The sequence below is a fragment of the Danio rerio genome, chromosome 13 (assembly GCF_052040795.2).
Source record: "Danio rerio strain M-AB ecotype USA chromosome 13, GRCz13ab, whole genome shotgun sequence".
NCBI lineage: Eukaryota > Metazoa > Chordata > Actinopteri > Cypriniformes > Danionidae > Danio > Danio rerio.
Genome location: NC_141033.1, coordinates 3740001 through 3760810, shown reverse-complemented (window position 1 = coordinate 3760810; position 20810 = coordinate 3740001). Strand labels below are relative to the sequence as shown.

At 36.9% G+C, this 20810-nt stretch overlaps 1 protein-coding gene and 1 long non-coding RNA gene across 2 annotated transcripts in view; one reads left to right on the top strand and one right to left on the bottom strand.

Moving 5' to 3' along the window:
- Nucleotides 1-957: 957 nt before the first annotated feature.
- LOC147840970 (uncharacterized) lies at nucleotides 958-4820 on the top strand. Its single transcript, XR_015505688.1, has 2 exons — nucleotides 958-1168; nucleotides 2416-4820. It is a non-coding gene; the product is annotated as an uncharacterized LOC147840970 (long non-coding RNA).
- A 1277-nt stretch (nucleotides 4821-6097) lies between these two features.
- The window catches only part of qkib (QKI, KH domain containing, RNA binding b), a 168632-nt gene continuing 153919 nt past the window's right edge, over nucleotides 6098-20810 (bottom strand). The window contains 3 exon segments of the mRNA NM_001442972.1: nucleotides 6098-12416; nucleotides 17049-17324; nucleotides 18954-19041. Of these exon segments, the coding sequence (NP_001429901.1) occupies nucleotides 12313-12416; nucleotides 17049-17324; nucleotides 18954-19041 (468 nt within the window). The 3' untranslated portion in view covers nucleotides 6098-12312.

Genomic DNA, 20810 nt, shown 5'->3' with positions numbered 1-20810 from the left:
TAAAGCTGTGGTCACGCTGCACTTTTCTCCCCATAGACTTTAATTCATACGCAAGCGAATGCAACACACTGCAAACGCAAGCAACAAGTTTCGCAGGTTGCTACATTGCAAAATTCAAGCTTAGTGACCTGCGAGATCGAATCATGTGATTTCGTGAGACCAATCGAAGATCATAACATGACCTCTCTGTGCAGACATTTTAAATATTGACCAATCGCTTGCTTTTTTAAAATGTTGTCTTGTTTAATCCCGCCCCTTTTCGAAGTGCCGTACGACTCCGACACTCTAGTGTGACCACAGCATAAGAGCTTGATTAGGTATCCCAGGTGTGTCTGATTAGAGTTGGAACTAAACTTTGCAGGACACCGGCCCTCCAGGACTGAGTTTGGGCAACCCTGGGTTATGTAAAAACATGTATAGCACACACACACACACACACACACGCACACACATATGGTATGAAAAATAAAACACTGAAAGAGAGGAAGCAATCTTAGTGTCTGATCTGCTTGATATCTGTAGTCATTTTGTCAGTTTATGCAAATAAAACATCTGAATCATGTGCACACACACACACACACACACACAAACACGAACATAGGCTGCACAAACTGAATTTATATGCAGTTAAATTCATGTGAACAAGGAAATATCAAAGTAGTGTATTGACTGATCAAACATTTATTATTCAATAAAAATCAAACTGAATATCTGTTTTAAAAGTAGACGATTGAATGAATTATTTAACTACATTACTAATGAAACATTTAAGACGCTTTTAAAAAAAAACTTAATCATTTTGCAGAACTTGCAACTTGAGCATTGCTGATAGAGCAAATATTATAACATTATCTTGTTTATTATTGGTGATTATACGCCAGATGTTACTCCTTCATATATATAGATATACATATATAAACCATTAATCATTTTTTAATTTAAATTTTTTCTTTTTTTGAGCTAAAATGCCATTCAATTTAAATTTTCATAACTGCAATGAGAAAAAATGCTTCCTTTTCTTATATTTGTTTGCCTTGTTTCTAGTACAATTATCTAACAATTCTTACATAAAGAAGCATTTTTAGACGAGCAAAACATATTGTCTTGTTTTAAGAAATAATATGTCAAAATTAAGACAAAAAAACAAGGAAAGTAATCTGCCAATGGGGTGCGCAAAATATTCTTATACCAAAATCAAAAACAAGATTATTTTAATTACCCCATTGGCAGATTAACTAGCTTGTTTCAAGGAAAAACTCACTTAGGCCCCGTTTACACTAGTGCGTTTTAGTTTTAAAACGGCGTTTTAGAATGAAAACGATCCGCGTCAACACTCGCGTTTTACCCAGCGTTTCTGAACTGCTCTCCGTCCACACCAAAACGCTGAAAACGCACATCACGTGACCACACACACACTCTCTGACAAGCGCTGCAGCTCATCTACCCAGATGAGAGCTGTGCTAGTCGGACTTCTCATCAAGCATCTCCAGCTGGATCTAATCTCACTATATTTATTAAACGGGATATTTCATTCATCTTGTTGTCTTTATCTAACGACATATTCCCTGACTTTGTTCATTGGAATCTATTACTTGTTCTCAGGTAACGTGTTTTGGCTGAGCGCAAAGATAAGTTAATGATTGATGAAACCACGTAGCCTATTCTGTATATTGACTGATCGCTTGCCTTTATTTCCTATAATGTTTAAACTTATTGTATGTTATAGTTTTATAATGGCCATTATCGATTATTAAAACTGATATTCAGCAAAAGAGAGGGTATGTTTCGTATTTTCACTGAAATTGAAAGGAGACAGTTGTTATCGGCTCCGTTTTGTTATAAATATTCACACAGTGAAGATGACGCTCATATATGCAGCACGGCGCCTCAACATTTCTGCTGTCTGTTTAGTTGTTAATATTAAAATAAAAATAGGCAGTTCCTTAAATCATGTATACAATTTATTGTTGAGAAAGTGAAACAACGTAGCCAGGGTGATGTGAATGAAGTTATAAAGTACACTGTTCCCTTTGAAGATTTACCCGTGTCATCGATATAGTCTGTTTTCCATATCAAACTGAGAAGAAGAGACTGCAGCCTTGATCAAACATGCGAAGTCTGAACTTACACGGAGAAAATGCAGGTCTGAACTGTGTGTGTTAGGCTACTTAATATTCAGGAAAAGCCCCAATCAGAGAGGCGAATGTCTGCAGCCCCGCCTCCGTTTTCAGATGTCTCCGTTTTCCATCATCCACACTGAGACGGAGCAGCAGCGTTTCAGAATGAAAACGGCCTCTCCAGCGTTTTCGAAACGCTCCGTTTTCGGCGCTCGAGAACTCCGGCGTAGTGTGGACGGTTGGCGTAACCGTAGCAAAACTTATGCGTTTTCAAACTAAAACGCATTAGTGTAAACAGAGCCTTAAATTTGGCATATTATTTCTGAAAACAAGACAATATGTTTTGCTTGTCTAGAAAACACCTCTTGATTTAAGAAATTGGAGATATTTGGACAAGAAAAAGTCATGCTGTGTTCACACCAGATGCGGCACACGTGAATAAATCCCTGTAAATAGATGCATGAACATGTTGAGTTTACTCACTTCATTTGCGCGTCAAATTCGCTTATATTAGATGTGGATTTGCATCATTGGTGGGGCCTCTGACTGACTTCATTGCTAACATGAATTTTATTCAGAGTGTAGCTGTGCTTTAAATGCTTTAGGAAGGCTGAAAAACAGCATCTATTTGTTCGGTGCCATGTCTAAGTCCATTAGATCTTTTTACAGCCACACAGCTCTATCAGAATCTATCAGCTTTGCCTTTAATTAAAAATTATAATACACTATTACAGTACAATTTTTTTTTTGTGTCAAGTAGCTGTGTAATAAGTGGGATAAAGGTTAGTGTATGCTCCATTCAGCTGTTTAATTTTTTTTTTTTTTTGCATAGATCCACACAGCACTGTGAGTTTATCAACTCCTCCAGAGACTGTACCTGGATGATGGAAGCTTTCAACAGTGCTTCAGACTAAGCCCAGTCCAGTTTGATGAGCTGTTGTCTGGTGTCGACAGGAAGATTTCCCCTCAGGACACACACAACAGGCACTACGTCATACTCACGCCCCATACAGGAGCAAGCTCCTGATTGGTTAACGTGGCGGGGATCTCAGCAAAAGTTGAGATATTCCAACTTGAGCAAATCGCGCGTTAAGTGCATCAAATGCACAAAATGCTCAATTCACGGCAACTTTATTTGCATGAATCACGCCGCAGGATGTCTATTCACGCCTTTGCATTGACAACATGTAAATCAACTCACGCTTGACTCACAGCCGTGCCTGGTGTGAACGCACCATCAGAAAAGCAGTGTTGCAGTGTGTCAATCAAATGTCAATCAGAAGTTGCCTTCCACTTGAATATTCAAGCAGATCTTGACCAATCAGCTGACAGATACTGAAATACTCAAACTAATCTGAAATATTTCAAATAAATCAAATTCCTTAAAAGCTGAAATCTGTCATTTCTCTCCCCATATACTGTCCCATCCTTAATATGAAGTCTAATTTTAACTTACAAATTTGGATTTTTGTTTGAGACATGTCAGTGTTTGCACCATTACATACAGTTGAAGTCAAAATTATTCGCCCTCCTGTGAATGATTTTTTTCAAATCTTTCCCAAATGATGTTAAACAGAGCAAGGAATTTTACGTCAGTATTTCCTATAATATTTTTTATTTTTTCTTTATTATTCCGGCTAGAATAAAAGCAGTTTTATTTATTTTTTTAACCATTTTAAGATCAATATTATTAGCCCCCTTAAGCATTATTTGTTTTCAATTAAGTACAGAACAAGCGGCGCGTTGGCGCAGTGGATAGGGATGTCGCCTCACAGCAAGAATGTCGCTGGTTCGAGCCTCAGCTGAGTCAGTTGGCATTTCTGTGTGGAGTTTGCTTGTTCTCCCTGTGTTCGCGTGGGTTTCCTCCAGGTGCCCATTTCCCCCAAAAGCCCAAAGACATGCGCTATAGGTGAACTGGGTAAGCTAAATTGTCTGCAGTGTATGGTTGTGAATGCAAAAGTGTATGGCTGTTTCCCAGTACTGGGTTGCAGCCGGAAGAGCATCCGCTTTGTAAAACATATGCTGGATAAATTGGCGGTTCATTCCGCAGTGGCGACCCCTAATAATTAAGGGATTAAGCCGAAGGAAAATAAATGAATGTAGTTTTGGTTGAGACCTAGAGGCTTGACACTTGGTCAGTAATGTGCGCCACTGCACAGTTGCCATGAATCGTCCAAATCAGACAGTAGATGGCGCTAAGGAGCCCATCAATGCATTAGTGCCAATAACTCCTAAACCGCTAGTCGTAGACTCAAAATAATTACATATTTAGAATCCTTAGCTCAAAACAAACTAGATAAAAATATTAAAAAAAAATAGATTCATATTTTCAGATGTTTCCCAAATGATGTTTAACAGAGCAAGGACTTTTTCACAGTATTTCCTATAATATTTTTCTTCTAGAGATAGACTTATTAGTTTTATCTCAGCTAGAATAAAAGCAGTTTTTTAAACCATTTTAAGGTCAATATTATTAGCCATCTTAAGCAATATTGTTTTTCAATTATCTACAGAACAAACCATCATTATACATTGATTTGCCTAATTAGCTTAACTTAATAAATACATTAATTAACCTAGTTAAACCTTTAAATGTCACTTTAAGCTGAAAAATATCTAGTCAAATATTATGAACTGTCATCATGCCAAAGATAAAAGAAATCAGTTATTAAAACTATTATTATTAAAAAAAAATCATTCTGCTTAACAGAAATTGGGGAAAAATACACAATAATTCAAGAGGGCTAGTAATTCAGACTTCAGTTGCATGTTAACACTGAACACAGAACGTCATCTTTAAGGTTTTCCTGCTATTATTGTCTCTGCTTTGTTTTGAAAAGCCTATAACCTGCTGATAGTGAGCACAGATGTTAACGCGCATTATTGCTATGGTGACGGCGTTCTATTTGCACATCCGCATGACATGCAATTACCAATGATCACTTCAGCTCGCTCGGAAACGAAAAAACTAATTCCTGATGAATCCTATTCAATATATGAAAAGCCTGTTTACCGTTTGCGCAACTAAGAGAAAACTAGAAAGCGTAATGGGGTGAATAAAGCCCGTGTTCACATGAATAGCTCCATTATTTGTCATCAACATCATGCTGAAATCATAAGGTCATCAAAATAATGGAATGAAGTCAACCACTCCACCTGCGCAGGAGAGATTGTGTGTGTTTGTGTACAGTTTGAGACAGAATTATCAGCCCTCCTTTATATAATTCCCCAATTTCTGAACACATTTCTAATCATAATTGTTTTAATAACTGATTTATTTTATCTTTGCCATGTTGACAGTACATTAGATATGTTTCAAGACACTAGTATTCAGCTTAAAGTGACATTTAAAGGCTTAACTAGGTTAATTAGGTACGTTAGGGTAATTAGGAAAGTCATTGTATAATGATGGTTTGTTCTGTAGACAACTGAAAACAAATATTGCTTAAGGGGGCTCTTAATATTGCCCTTAAAATGGGGTTTAAAAAATTAAAAACTGCTTTTATTATAGCCGAAATAAAACAAATAAGACTTACTGCAGAAGAAAAAATATCATAGGAAATACTGTGAAAAATTCCTTGCTTTGTTAAACATAATTTGGGAAATATTTAAAAACGAAATTCACAGGAGGGCTGATAATTCTGACTTCAACTGCGTATATATGTGTGTGTGTGTGTGTGTGTTTTAAACCATATTAACCAGAGTGTGCTGTATTCACATGCTTCACAACAGATCAGGACCAACAGTGAGTGGCTACTAGCAATGGCAACACAATCACACGAACTAAACTAACCTCTTTCTGCGGTCACTACCCTTTGGTAAGGATGGACGCGCAGTTCGTGCCTTCGAACTTTAGTTGCCACAGCACCTGCTTGGATTGCAATAACATCACCAGAAAACAGATCAGATCAGACAGATGGAAGAACAAAAATCATTTAAATTATACAAGATAAGGCACAAATAATACTTCTTCTTTCTCCCATATGTAAATACCGCTGACATGTGTTTTTACAAAATTCATGTTTTTTTTTTCTTCGCATAGCTTTTATGACAGACGCTCTTTATAGCCACGTCATCTTGAGCTGGAGAGACGGCGTCTTTAAATATAATACTGATACAGTCACTCTGAGGGAGAGACCTTTAGGCACGTGTGCTGGAGTACAATAAAAAACAACAATAATAATAAGGAGAAATGTACGGCGATGAATTAAAGGTATAGTTCACCTTAAAATGACAATTCTGTTACTTGTCTAACACCTATTTGAGTTCATTTCTTCCAAAAAGAAGATATTTGAAGAATGCTGAAAACCTGTAACCATTGACCTCTATTGTATTTGCCTTTCCCACTTTAATAGTTCAGTTGTTACAGGTTTTCAGCTGGCTTGACTTAAAGGGGTGTTCATAAGACTTTATATCAGGGGCGCCCAAACATTTTCGTTTGAAGGGCCAGAAACCTAATACTATTGAGAGCCGTGGGCTGAAGATAACTATACCAAACTATCGCACATTAAAGCTGCATTGAGTAATTTCCTAATTTATTTCATTATATTTATAAGTAAAAGGAAAGTATTACTTTAAATCGTATTAACTAATGCAGTTTATATAACAGTTCTGTCTGGTTCTCGAATTTGATTGGCTGAGAGCCTTGCAATATTAAAGTAACAGCACTCGTACAGCCTCTTCAGCCTTGTGTGTTCCTCCGCCACACGAGTGGGAAGCACAGGACTACAGTTTGACTTTTATTGCAGCTGCTGGACAACATAATGTACTTTTGAGGCTTTTTAGGTAAGAATGTAGCTGTTTAGATTGCAACTATGCAGTTTATTTATACTAATAGTGCCTATTTTAAATGTTTATAATTTTGGAGATACAGCGGGTCGGAGGCCATCAGCCTGAGCAGAGCAAAGACAGTTGACTTTCTGCCACAAGATGGCGACAGAGACCGTCCTTAGGGGAGAAAAACTGCATTTTCGCAGCGTACGTTTTACACTACGGCTAAACAAATTATTATAAATCAGGTTAGTGACTTTCTAAGTTGATGTCTCTCCTTTGTATTTTGTAGTGCTGTATTTATACCATAGTAATCTGCCAGTGTTTGCATTGCTTTAGCTTTTCCTGGGTTAATTATTCTGAAATCCTAAGAAATAACAGAGAAATACTGGAAAATCTCAGTAGACTGATGGGATTTCATGCTGTTCAGCCTTATAATCTTAAAATGTGAGCAAAATTTTGTCATAATTTTAGACATTACGCGAGAGAATCATTCAAATTTGTGAAGTAGCAACAGTTTATGCTATTCCGAGGGTCAGCTGTAGATGTGAATGAATGGCGAAAGAAAGTAGTTCCTCATACATATGGATATTTGAGACTCTTTGTGTTAGATTTACACACATGATTATGCTGTCAAACTGTTGTATAAACGCAATATCACACTTCTGTGACCGTCACACCCAACCCCTCCACCCCCCCACTGAGCGTGATTTCAGGGGGGGCCCCGTCAATAATCCGTGCAAGGGTGCATACATCTACATCTTGCTCATATAACTTTTTAATAACATCTTATTGCAATAAAAATATAATCAATTTTATAACAGCGTGGTTCAGTGCTGAATCGGCCCTTCCCTTGATTCACTCACTAAAGTCTCTGCATTGTCCTCTATCCGTCAGGTGACGGTATGTACATTTTAAAGTAAACTATAGCATTTAAATTGAAACATTTAATTTCAGTCGCTTTTTTTTTTTGCAGTTTATCAATAAAACAAATGCATAAAAGGTTACATTAAATTTGAAATGATAATACCTAAACCATCCCCATCGTTCTCACCCTCTTCTCAGATGGGATGGAGGGCCAAATCAAGGGTTACCATGGGCCAACTTTGGCCCTAGTTTGTGCATCTGTAAAATGCTTTATAGTCATAGTTATGGCATTTTAAATGCATAGATGACATTGTTTGTTATAACAACTTGACATAAACAAATACTTCACAACCGGTCTTCATCTTTGTCATGATGACTTGACAAGACCAAAACAACATAACTTAAATAAACATGGTTGTCATGTATGGAATCAGATAAGTCTCAAAAGAAATTCACGCAAAAGACACGATGTACACATGCGTAGCCAAATTCACGTGCATAAAACCAAATTCGCGTGCGTAAAATATTTATTTATATTCACAAAAAAAATTCACGTGCACAAAATAAAAATACATTTTCCTAAAATACGTTTCAATGTATAAGAGTGTACAAAAAGTTTTGAATGTTTAAAACTTGCGAGTTCATCCTGAATGAGAATGTGCAAATCCTCTTTCACGTACGACTCCCCCCTGGATACGTGTGTGTGTATTTTTGAGACTTTCCTGGCAGAGTCAGGGCTACTCGTACCTTTTAGCCAATCAGATGAGAGCTGTATTCAATGAAACCAACTATGCGCTTCTTTTGCGCAGACTGTTCCTCTCCAGCATGGCGAACAGAGAAAGCAGCAGTCACACTTTTTTCAAATTTATTTATTTGACCATATCGTCACTCTTTTTATCCATTATTTTGCCGCAGCTCCGCTCTTCTTATTTATTGTCTAAATTTGGCTACGCATGTGTACATCGTGTCTTTTGCGTGAATTATTATTGAGTCTATTCTGACTCCATAGTCATGAGCCATTATAATTGTATCATAAATATTTTTCGGATCAAGTTTTCAGTGAAATAAACTACATTTGCCATTAAAGTGTCTCATGAAAAGCGTCATTACTGAGTCAAATAAGTTTATAAGAGCATCATTAATGTTTAATTATATTTTAATGACAAATTCAGCTTGTAGTTAAGGTGAAAAATAAATCAAATATGATTTCATGGCAATCATGTTTATGACAGATTTATGACAAGTCAAGTTGTCTTGGTCAGGTTGTGATGCATTTGTTTAGATCATCATCGAAGTTGTCATGTCAGCAATCAATGTCATCTTTAACACTGAGCACTTAATGCTTAATGACAGTTGTTATACGCATGTATAAAATCACATTCATGTGACGCGTCAAGATTTGAAAGGTTTCATGAACACCCCTTCAAGTGAAGTGCCACCTTTCAGCTTTCTTCAAGATATATTCCTTTGTGTTTAAAAGAAGAACAAAACTCTTTCCTGCCGTTTTTTGGGTGAACTGTTCCTTTAAGTGATTAGTAAAGCATTACAATTTGATCTTTTTCTCCTTGGGCGTAGCAGTCAGTGGCACCGAGGCGAGTGTGAGGAATAGCCAGTGTAAACCAACAGGAGCGAGTGTGACTGACTGCTAGGCCAGGACAAACATCGCTCAAAAAACAACAAGGCAGCTGTGAAAGGAAAGCGTGTCAATGTTAACACTCGGATAGGATGAGGGGCGCAGTGAGGATCCTGGGTAATGCATTTAGCCTTTCGTGGGGAAAGCCACACCTGAGGAATAAAGAAGGCGATTGGGGAATTAGTGGCAGGATTGGTGGCCCTCAGGTGGAAATAAACACACAGGACAGTCAGACAGAGCAGGTTTTAGGACAGTTCAGTAGACGCAAGTAAAAACAAGCTATTTGCTTCTGTTCAAGAGTGTGTACTGTACAAAAATCTGGGTTCTACACAATTGATTTGTGTTGGGAAAACGTGAAGGAATTAAGTTAACTATCAGATTTTGCAAATTTAAGTGGATTGAACATAAAACCATGTCAAGAGTTCACACTTAGCTGATGATTGATTATAAAGCTTGTTTGGTATGCTGTCCCGGGAAAGAGCCCTGAGCTTATGACAACCTCGAGCCCTGGGCTCCCTCCCGTTTGCAGGGCAAGAGGGAAGTTTGAGATCAGGTAGATCTTGATGAACTCCCCTGACTTATTTCTGGCTAATGATGCTCGCTTGCTAAGCGCTTGGCTATGGTATCAATTTGGTATGTTCACTTTACTTAGGTTGCGTTTTTTTTTTGGACGTTATTATCACTAATATCAGGTTAGATTAAGGTTGTGATGTCAGGTGACCAAAATTCATTGTCTAACCAGCGTCTAAGGGCAATGTTACTTTGACGCTCAATAATGACGTAAAATGACGTCGATATTTGGTTGAATTTAGGTTGTGTAGAAAAGTTACCAAAATCCAATGTCGAGCCAACATCTTAAACCAAAATCCAACATCTGATAGACGTCATAGTGGTAACGTCCACACAACGTCAAGCTCTAACATCATAAGACGTTGAAATTTGGTTAGAATAAAGTCGTGATGTCAGATGACCAACATTTATTGTCTAGTCAGCTTGTAAGGAAAACGTTACTTTGACGCTCAATAATGACGTTAAATCATGTTGATTTTTGGTTGATTTTAGGTTGTGTTAGAAAGTGACCAAATCCAACGTCGAGCCAACATCTTAAACCAACAACATATTGATGTCAAATACTGACATTTATTGATAGACGTCACAGTGGTAACGTCCAAACAACGGCAAGCTGTAACATCATAAGATGTTAATATCAGGTCAGATTAAGGTCGTGACTTGTGATGACCAAAATTCAATGTCTTGTCAGTTTCTAAGCGCATCGTTACTTTGATGCCCAATAATGACGTCAAATAACGTTGATATTTGGTTGAATTTAGGTTGTGTTGGAAAGTGGCCAAAATCCAATGTCGAGCCAACATCTTTAACCAACATCATATTGATGTCAAATACTGACATTTATTCGTCAGGCATGGCAACCAAAATCCAACATCTGATAGAGGTCATAATGGTAACGTTGACACAACGTCAAGCTCTAACATCATAAGACGTTGATATTTGGTTAAAGTCGTGATGTCAGGTGACCAAAATTTAATGTCTAGTCAGCTTCTAAGGAAAACGTTACTTTGACGCTCAATAATGACGTCAAATGACGTTTATTTTTGGTTGATTTTAGGTTGTGTTAGAAAGTGACCAAATCCAACGTCGAGCCAACATCTTAAATCAACAACATATTGATGTCAAATACTGACATTTATTGGTCAGGTATGGCAACCAAAATCCAACATCTGATAGACGTCACAGTGGTAACGTCCACACAACGTCCAGCTGTAACATCATAAGATGTTAATATCAGGTTAGATTTAGGTCGTGCTGTCAGGTGACCAAATATCAATGTCTAGTCAGCTTCTAAGGAAAACGTTTCTTTGACGTCCAATAATGGCGTCCAATAATGATGTCAAATGACTTTGATATTGGGTTGAATTTAGGTTGTGTTGGAAAGTGGCCAAAATCCAATGTCGAGCCAACATCTTTAACCAACAACATATTGATGTCAAATACTGACATTTATTTGTCAGGCATGGCAACCAAAATCCAACATCTGATAGAGGTCATAGTGGTAACGTCCACACAACGTCAAGCTGTAACATCATAAGATGCTGATATTTGAAAAAAATCATGACGTCAGGTGACCAAAATTCAATGTCTAGTCAGCTTCTAAGGAAAACGTTACTTTGACGTCCAATAATGAAATCAAATTACGTTGATTTTTGGTTGATTTTAGGTTGAGTTAGAAAGTGACCAAATCCACCGTCGAGCCAACATCTTAAACCAACAACATACATTGGACACTGACTTTGGGTTCTAACGTCAAAGCGATTTTCATTTCCAATATGCAAAGTCCCACAAAGTTGAGGTACAACATGAATCTGATGTCATGTTGACGTGCTGTGCCTGCTGGGATATTTTTAATATCTTCTTTCAATTTTGGGTTAAACTATATGACTGTGACATTCACTATTAAGCTTGATTAATCCTGCAGAAAGACATAATTGTTCTAAAAGATTATATAATGAGACCATCCTATCTCCCCCCCCCACCATAACACATTAAACTGTCCTAAAACTGCTCTGTAAACATTCTGGCTTTTAACAGATTCCTGTTTTCTGTCATCCCAATTTAAGGAGCCCCACCGTCCCCTCACCATCCTCACGTTGCCCTCCTCCATGGGCTCATTCAGAAAGGCTTGTGCAGCAGTTTGGGGCTCAGTGCTTTGTCTCCCTCATCATTATACACACATAAAACAAAAACAACCATCACATTACAGAAAACAAAAATACAAAACTGAATGAAAGCAGACAGAATGAAGGAGGCCGGGGGAGTCCAGCCAGTCCGATAAGTGGGAGTCAGGGCAGGGGGCGTGTCTGCAGTGAGGGGGAGGGGCTTGTTGAAAGGGGGTGGGGAAAAGAAACTTTAAAAGGGAGGCCGACCAGTTGGCTCTCCGCGCTGGACTGTGATGGGAATGTGACAGGTCTGAAAGCCCAGGTACAGGGGCAGCTCTTCGGCCTTTGAGGACGCTGTATAGAGAGAAGAAAGGGTGAAAATCTCCTCTTAGAACATCCTGTTAGTGTTAGTCATGCTGTTAGCTGATGTTATTATATGAGAGGACGTCTGTTGTGTGGCAGTATTAAGTATTTAATGGGATAGTTCACCCAAAAATGGGAATTTATTCACTATTTATCCTCCCTCCAAACTTTTATGAGTTACTTTATTCTGTTGAACACAAAAGAAGATATTTTGAAGAATGCTGAAAACTTGTAGTCACTGACTTGCATAGTAGGAAAAACAAATACTATGGAAGTCAATGGTTACAGGTTTTTCTTCAAAGTATCTTCTGTTGTGTTCAACAGAAGGAAGACGCTAGTAAAGTTGAGTAAATGAAGACAGGATTTTCCGTTTTGGGTGAACTGTCCCTATATAGCTTTTTTATTTACATTATATATTCTTTGTAAGAATTTATGTTTTAACGAAGCGATCTAAATCTTTATCCTGAAATGCAAAGAGTTTTGTAGAAATATAAATTGCATATAAAAATTGCATATAAAAATATAATATAATATAATATAATATAATATAATATAATATAATATAATATAATATAATATAATATAATATAATATAATATAATATATATATATAAAACACAAAGGTTTCAGAGATTTGGAATGACATGAAGGTGAGTAATATTTTATATAAATAATGAATAATGCAACTAAAAATGTAAAATCTAATTAATTCAAAATCTTATGCAAAATATTAATAAAACCTATTGTAGTATATAAGTATTATACAAAATTCCTGTACTGTTTATATATATATATAATATTATTATATTATATTAAGTATAAATATAATCATCGGCTATTTTATTAGGTATACTAAAGTGACTAGATTTCTGTTTCCTGACACTGAAAATGTCATTGTGTTGTTATATTTATTTATATTCACCATTTTATTAGGTACACCTGTCCAACTGCTTGTTAAAGCAAATTTCTAATCAGCCAATCACATGACAGCAACTCAGTGCATTTAGGCATGTAGACATGGTCAAGACGATCTGCTGCAGTTCAAACAGAGCATCAGAATGGGGAAGAAAGCTGATTTAAGTGACTTTAAACATGGCATAGCATCAAAAGATAAAATATTCAGTGAGCGGCAGTTCTGTGGGCACAAACACCTTGTTGATGTCAGAGAATGGCCAGACTGGTTCAGCTGATAGAAAGGTAACAGTAACTCAAATAACAACTCCATACAACCGAGGTCTGCAGAGGAGCATCTCTGAACACACAACATGTCCAACCTTGAGGAAGATGAGCTACAGTAGCAGAAGATCCCACCGGGTGCCGCTCCTGTCAGCTAAGAACAGGAAACTGAGGCTACAGTTCACACAGGCTCACCAAAATTGAACAATAGAAGATTGGAGAAATGTTGCCTGGTCTGATGACAAATCTTCTGATGGCTACTTCCAGCAAGATAACACACCATGTCATAAAGCGTGAATCATCTCAGACTGGTTTCTTGAACATGACAATGAGTTCACTGTACTCAAAGTACCTTCAGGACGTGGTGGAACAGAAAATTCTCATCATGAATGTGCAGCTGACAAATCTGCAGCAACTGTGTGATGCTATCATGTCAATATGGAGCAAAATCTCTGAGGAATATTTCTAGTACCCTGTTAAATCTATGCCACGAAGGATTAAGGCAGTTCTGAAGGCAAAATGGGGTCCAACCCTGTAATTGTAAGGTGTACCTAATAAAGTGGCCAGTGAGTGTGTTTTATATATATTCTTTTTTTAATTTAATTTTACTTCAGCTTAGACTCTAATTTATCAGGGGTCACCACAGCGGAATAAACCGCCAACTTACATCTGCAACCCACTCACATATATTATTCTTTTGGTGAGTGCTTAATGCATTTATTAATGTAAACTTTTGTCATTTTAATTACTATAACAATGTAAAGTGTGATTTATAAAATCTAAATAAACACAATAATCTCTAGTAGTATATACAGTAACTGACACACAATCCTCGTGTCATTCCATTTGTGTTATTTAACAGATTCGATACTCGACTGAAACCATATCAATCTCACTGCACTGCTCATTAGCATAACAATGAGCTTTCATCCACTTGGACACGCCCACATCATCAGCTGTCACTCATGTCATTGTAAATCTCCCAACACGCTGAAAGCGATTGACCTGATGTAAACCTCTGTATGTGTGAACGGCCCTTCAGTGCCCACAAACCTCCACCCACAGACAGAGCAAAGCTGATTCAGACCTATGAGGATCCCGCTAGAGACCAGCTCAATAAACACACGTCTTGGACAGTAGCTAAACCCTACTTGGTGCGCTCTAATTGGACACGCTGCTCTTGGCACTGGGACGGGCTATTTGTCGCTGCTCAACTTAACACCGTGCCGTTGGGAGAAGCCAGTGTTAAACTGGCAGAAATACTGTTGGTAACATGATATTCATAATCGGCTTTTCTCAAGTGCTTTAATGAAGCCATACAGCTTGTGTGGAGTGGCGAGGACAGGGCTTTTCGAGAGAGAGCGCTCTCGTTAGTCATATAAAGCCACTAGAGCACTTAAAAGCCGAATCATTTATGCAAACGTTTCTTAAAAGGGGGACTTTTTATGACGCTAAATGGATTAACTGGAGAAGCCTTGATGTATTGTTGTTTGCTCTTTTACATTTTTGCTTATGGCTGGTGGTGCCGTGGCCTTAATGGGGGATTTGGGAGTTGTAGGAGGGTAGATTTGGGTTAGTGTATGTGATGGGGGATTTCAAAGGCATGGCATTGGGTAAGGCTGGGCGGTATGACTAACATCTTTCATCGCAATCTTATACCTTTTTCAAAGTCATATCTTTCTAGGTGCACTCCATTTTTTTTCAGCACTTTACAGGTGAGGCATATTACATATTTATATACATATTCATTATATCAGATGCTATTTATTCATTCATTCATTTTCTTTTCGGCTTAGTCCCTTTAATAATCTGGGGTCGGAATGAACCGCCATACTATTTATTATAGTATTTTAATTTTGATGCTTGCCATTAAATCAACTTTGAATGTGTCACCTTTTATCTAAAATGTATAAATAAATAAATAAATAAATAAATAAATAAATAAATAATAAACCCTAAATCAATTATTGCAACAAAATTTGAAAGTTCTGCATTTTTTCATTTGTATTCCTACTTCATAAGGTAAAGCAAATATTTTAAAACAAACAAACAAACAAACAAACAAACAAACAAACAAACAAACAAACAAACAAACAAACACTTAACATTTTTCTTAATCCCTACCAACACTGTTAAAAGCAAATAGTTACTTTACTTTAAAAAGGTCAGTAAACACATTGCCTTAATAGCAACAAGCTGACTTTATTTTAATCAAGTGAGTAAACCCAATTGTCACTTGTAATATACTATACTAACAATATAAGTTATAATGGGTTATAGTCAAAAGTTGACTTATCCTAATCTTTGTATTTATGCAAAAATTATGTTTGCTTGAAAATTGTAAAGCATTTATAAAGAATAATTTGTAAAGCATTTATGAAGAGTTTCTTCCTTTTTTTTAAAAGTAAAGTCAACTTATCTCCTTTAAAAGCAGTGGATTTACTTACTTTCTAAAGTAAAGTCAACTAATCACTTAAAAATAATGGATTTACTCAATATTTAGAGTTAAATCAAATAATTACTTTAAAAGCAATGGATTTACTCACTTTTTAAAGTAAAGTCAACTAATCGCTTTAAAATAATGGATTTATCGGATGTTTAGAGTAAACTAATTACTATAAAAGTAATGGAATTACTCAAATTTTTAAGGAAAGTCAACTAATCACTTTAAAAGCAACAGATTTACTCACTTTTTAGGTAAAGTCAACTAATCGCTTTAAAAAGCATCAGATTTACTCACTTTGTAAAGTCAACTAATTGCTTTAAATGCAATGGCTTTACTCCCTTTTGAAAGTAAAGTCAATTAATCATTTTTAAAGCAATAGATTTCCTCACCTTTTTAGGTAAAATCAGCTAATCATTTTAAAAGCAATGACTTCTCTCACCTTTGAGAGTAAAGTCAACTAATCGCTTTTAAAAGCAACAGGTTTACCCACAGTTTTAGAGTAAAGTCAACTAATATCTTCAAAAGCAATGGATTTATTCATTTTTGTAAAAGTCAACTAATCTTTTTAAAAGCAGTGAATTTACCCACTTTTTAAAAGTAACGTCAACTTATCGCCTTAAATGCAATGGTGTTACTCGTTTTTAAAAGTCAACTACTCAAATAAATTTAAAGTATTTAAAGTAAAGGCAATAAATGTCATGCAAAATGGGGTTCAAAATCAAATTGGTTGGACTTAACACTGAATAAAGCACATAATCAGTACATGAGGTGATCATTGGCATATTAATTTAGGATGTTGTGCCTTAACGTCGCGGAAACAGAAGCTGTTACTAAGATGAAATTTTGCACACTGTAGTTGCAGATTTCAAAAAACGAGCGCACTTCGGCATTGCAGAATACTGTCTATAGCAAAATGTGTTGATCGTCATACCGCCCACTCTTTCCGTAGGGCCATGCTGAGGGGGTTGATTGGAGAGTTGTGCAGGTGTAGCTCTGCTTACCTAACACCCCGCTGGAGTCGATGGGATACTCCAGGATGGAGGTGGCGGGTGCCAGCGTGTAGGGGTACTCGTAGGGCGTGGCGTAAATCAAGCCCGACTCTGGACCGGGCGGCACTAGGGTGGCGGTGGCAGGGTGGGCCGTGCCGTTGGGCATGACGGTCTGGATCTGGCGGATGAGAGGCATGATGGTGGGTCCCGCAGGCGTAGGCGTGCGCAGAGCTGTGGGTGGCAGGACAGGTGCAGGGCCGGTGATGATCCGAGGCGCCTGGGCACTCGCTGCAAGAGAGAATGCAAGGGCAGCTGCAGTGAGCGGAGTAATGTGAGGGAGAAGGGGTGGATGAAGACAGGTGGGTCAGGACAAAAAAGACAAAAACGGTTAGTTTCATGCACTGTCAAACAGTGAACACAGAGTAGTGCTGTTTAGATGCACTCAACAAGATTCTAGCAACAAACAATTTAGCTGCCTGCACAAAACGAGATGCAACATTACAGAAACATTGAAATACATGTCATTGCACTCCTGACAAAATGGAAAAGGTTATTTTAAATATATGGCATTATTTTAAATATTTTAAACACATTTATTAAATTTAATATTTATTAATTTAATAAAACATATTTATTGATTTTTATTTAAATATCTTAAATACATTTTATTTTTGAAAACATTTAAATACATGCCATTGCACTTCTGAAAAAATGGAAAAGGTTATAATTAATTAATACATAATTAACCTATTTAGACTTAGACTTAGACTTAATGACTGCCATAACACACAAAACACAGAAACACAAAACCACAAGACAAAATAAATAAATTAAGTAAGTGAAATAAGTCACATAAATCCAACCAATCTATAAAAGGAAACAGCCACAATACATAAGTATACAAACTATTATATAAGATATTACACTTAAAAGAATCAGTGGTAACTAATACTATTAAGTCATATATCAAGTAATGAAAATAATATTAACCAAAACTAATAATATTACACATAAAACAATTACACATAAAATAATTCAAGTATATTTTTTATCAAGTATATATATCAAGTATAATTTAACATTATTAATAAGTATATAGGCTGCATGACTGAGAGTTTGCAGTAGGCATGGGCCGGTATAAGATTCTGACGGTGTGATAACCTTTCACGGTTTTACGGTATTGGGATCACTGCTCTAAAATGATTTCTGACTCCGGCTGTTGATGTTGCCATCCACTCTGCAGATCTCTGGCACTGAATGTAACCCCAAACCATGATTTTTCCTGTACCAAACTTGACAGATTTCTCTTAGAATCTTGGGTCCATGCTGGTTCCAGTAGGTCTTCTGCAGTATTTGTGATGATTGGGATGCAGATCAACAGATGATTCATGGGAAAATTCAATCTTCTGCCACTTTTCCAAGTGATCAACTATTATTTGTTGCTCTTACAACTGGGATCTATGACAAGACTTTTGTCAGGTAGTGTACTTTTTTTTTTTTTTTATGCTACCGATGTACTAAAATGCTGCATTTATGAGTAGATAATGTACAAAGTTTTTCCCAGAGACTATTTATTAATTAGTAAAGAGTGCAGGGGGAGGAGCCAATGCATTCAACCGTATGCCTTAGTGACAATATCACACTCCTGCAGTTCTTCAGTGCTATTTACTGAAGCAGCAAGCTAAGGATGAGGGTGTCACAACATCTGTTAAATTAAGGAAACATTGTTTTTACAGATAGCAGAGCGTGTTCTCTATTCTTTCAGTTCATTAGCTGCTCTTTGAATGTATGCGCTAATTCTGGATCACAATACTGAGACACTCGTCAGAGCATTTGTCAAGGAATCAGGGTTACTTGAGGGAGGATTATTGAGAGCTGTGCTTTGAAAGGGCTGAAAACATCTTTGGAATGGCTTACGTGATTTGATATTGGCGTCTCTGTAGGTGCCGTTGAGAATGGCCAGCTCCATCAGCTGCATCTTCTTCAGACTGTCCTCTCCTTCGGCCTGTTGGTTACAAAAAGGCATAATCAAAGTCAGATTGCAGCTAATAGAGCTATTTTGTTTCTGTTACATCTACTAAAATCTCTCATCAGTTTATCTCATGCTTAGCCGGTGCATTTCTGGCACAGTTGTACATATTTATTGTGCGTTCTTGCTCAAATGTGACAGTAGTAAGAATCTTTTAAATGTAAGCTAGGTGGCATTAAGACAAATTTGTTTAGGAAGCTCTTGACAGTTTTAATAACTTCAGTCTGTTCTGTCATGACAACAAACAAGTTGAGAGAAAAATCTCAAGACAGAAACTCAACATGCGCCCATCTATGCAGGCTTGGATGGACAAAGTGGGAAGAGCAGCAGAAAGTCAATCAACCGCCACTCCCCACCCCTTTTCCAGTTCCCCCCTCCCCCATAGGAGTTGCAGAACCAAACGCATAAGCGTTCATAAAGATTTTCGATTGATTATGAATTTATAGAACCGACAGACATGAAGCTGATTACTATGTACCCAGCTAAAACTATATACTGATATCAACAATGATCTAGGAGGAGTTGGGGATGGAGTGTAGAGTTGGCGAGTAGGCAACGTTTAAGAGAGACTGAACGATTTATGATTGTAATAGACCGCTGTGACATTTCAGAACTGGACCGGTACGCTTTATGAACAGCTGACTGTCAGCTTTACTGAGGTGTCCAACTGAACTAGCGATGCACTATGTATGACAGATACATGATGCTGATTACTATGTACCCGGCTAAAACTATATACTGATATCAACAATGACCTAGGAGGAGTTGGGGATGGTGTAGGGAGTGTACAATTGACAAAAAGTTCAAGAGAAACTGGATGATTTCTGATTTTAATAGACCACTGTGACATGTCAGAGCCTGACTGGCACTGTACATGTCATAAATAGCTGACTGTCAGCTTTACTGAGGTGTCCAATTAAAGTAGCGATACGCTCCATATTTAAATACACAACAGTAAATGCAAAGAAATGCAGAGTATTTTTAGTCACATTTTCTTCCAGAAATACTGTTTTAAAAGTACTTTCATACTTTTCTAGAAGCTAAACCATGCTAATGATACCATAAGAGTTATACAGGGCTCAACATATATAAGTACACCCCTCACAAATCTCTCCTTTAAGTTAATATTTTCTAATGGAGACTTTACAATATTATATTTGTGCATTTACATTAGATTATTACTCAGATTTTAAAATTGACAATCAGATAAGAGCGGTAGCTAAATCTAGCTTCTACAGGTATCAATTAAAGCAAGTAGCAAAATACGGCAATATATACCAAAACAATAGTTTGAGACAGTAGTCCATGCTTTTGTGACCACTCAGTTAGATTACTGTAATGCTCTGTATGTGGGGAGTGGCAGGTCAGTTATTACCTGTTAGCAAATGGTGCAAAACACTGCAGCAGGCCTGTTAACTGTTAAGCTTAAAGGGGATTGTGCTTTCGCTAAGGTATAGGTAGACTTTGGAATGATTTGCCGATACCCACTAGACAGGCCTCTTTTGTGTTCCACTTAAATCAGCTCTAAAAACTCATTTTTTTATCGTTGGAACTTGACACCTAATCATTTACATGCCTTTTTAGGTAGTTTAGCAATAGTTTATCTTGTTTTTTTACGTATTTTATATACTATTATATAAATTATACTATTAATACTATTATAAATAACTATTACTATATAATACTATATAAATATATATATATATATATATATATATATATATATATATATATATATATATATA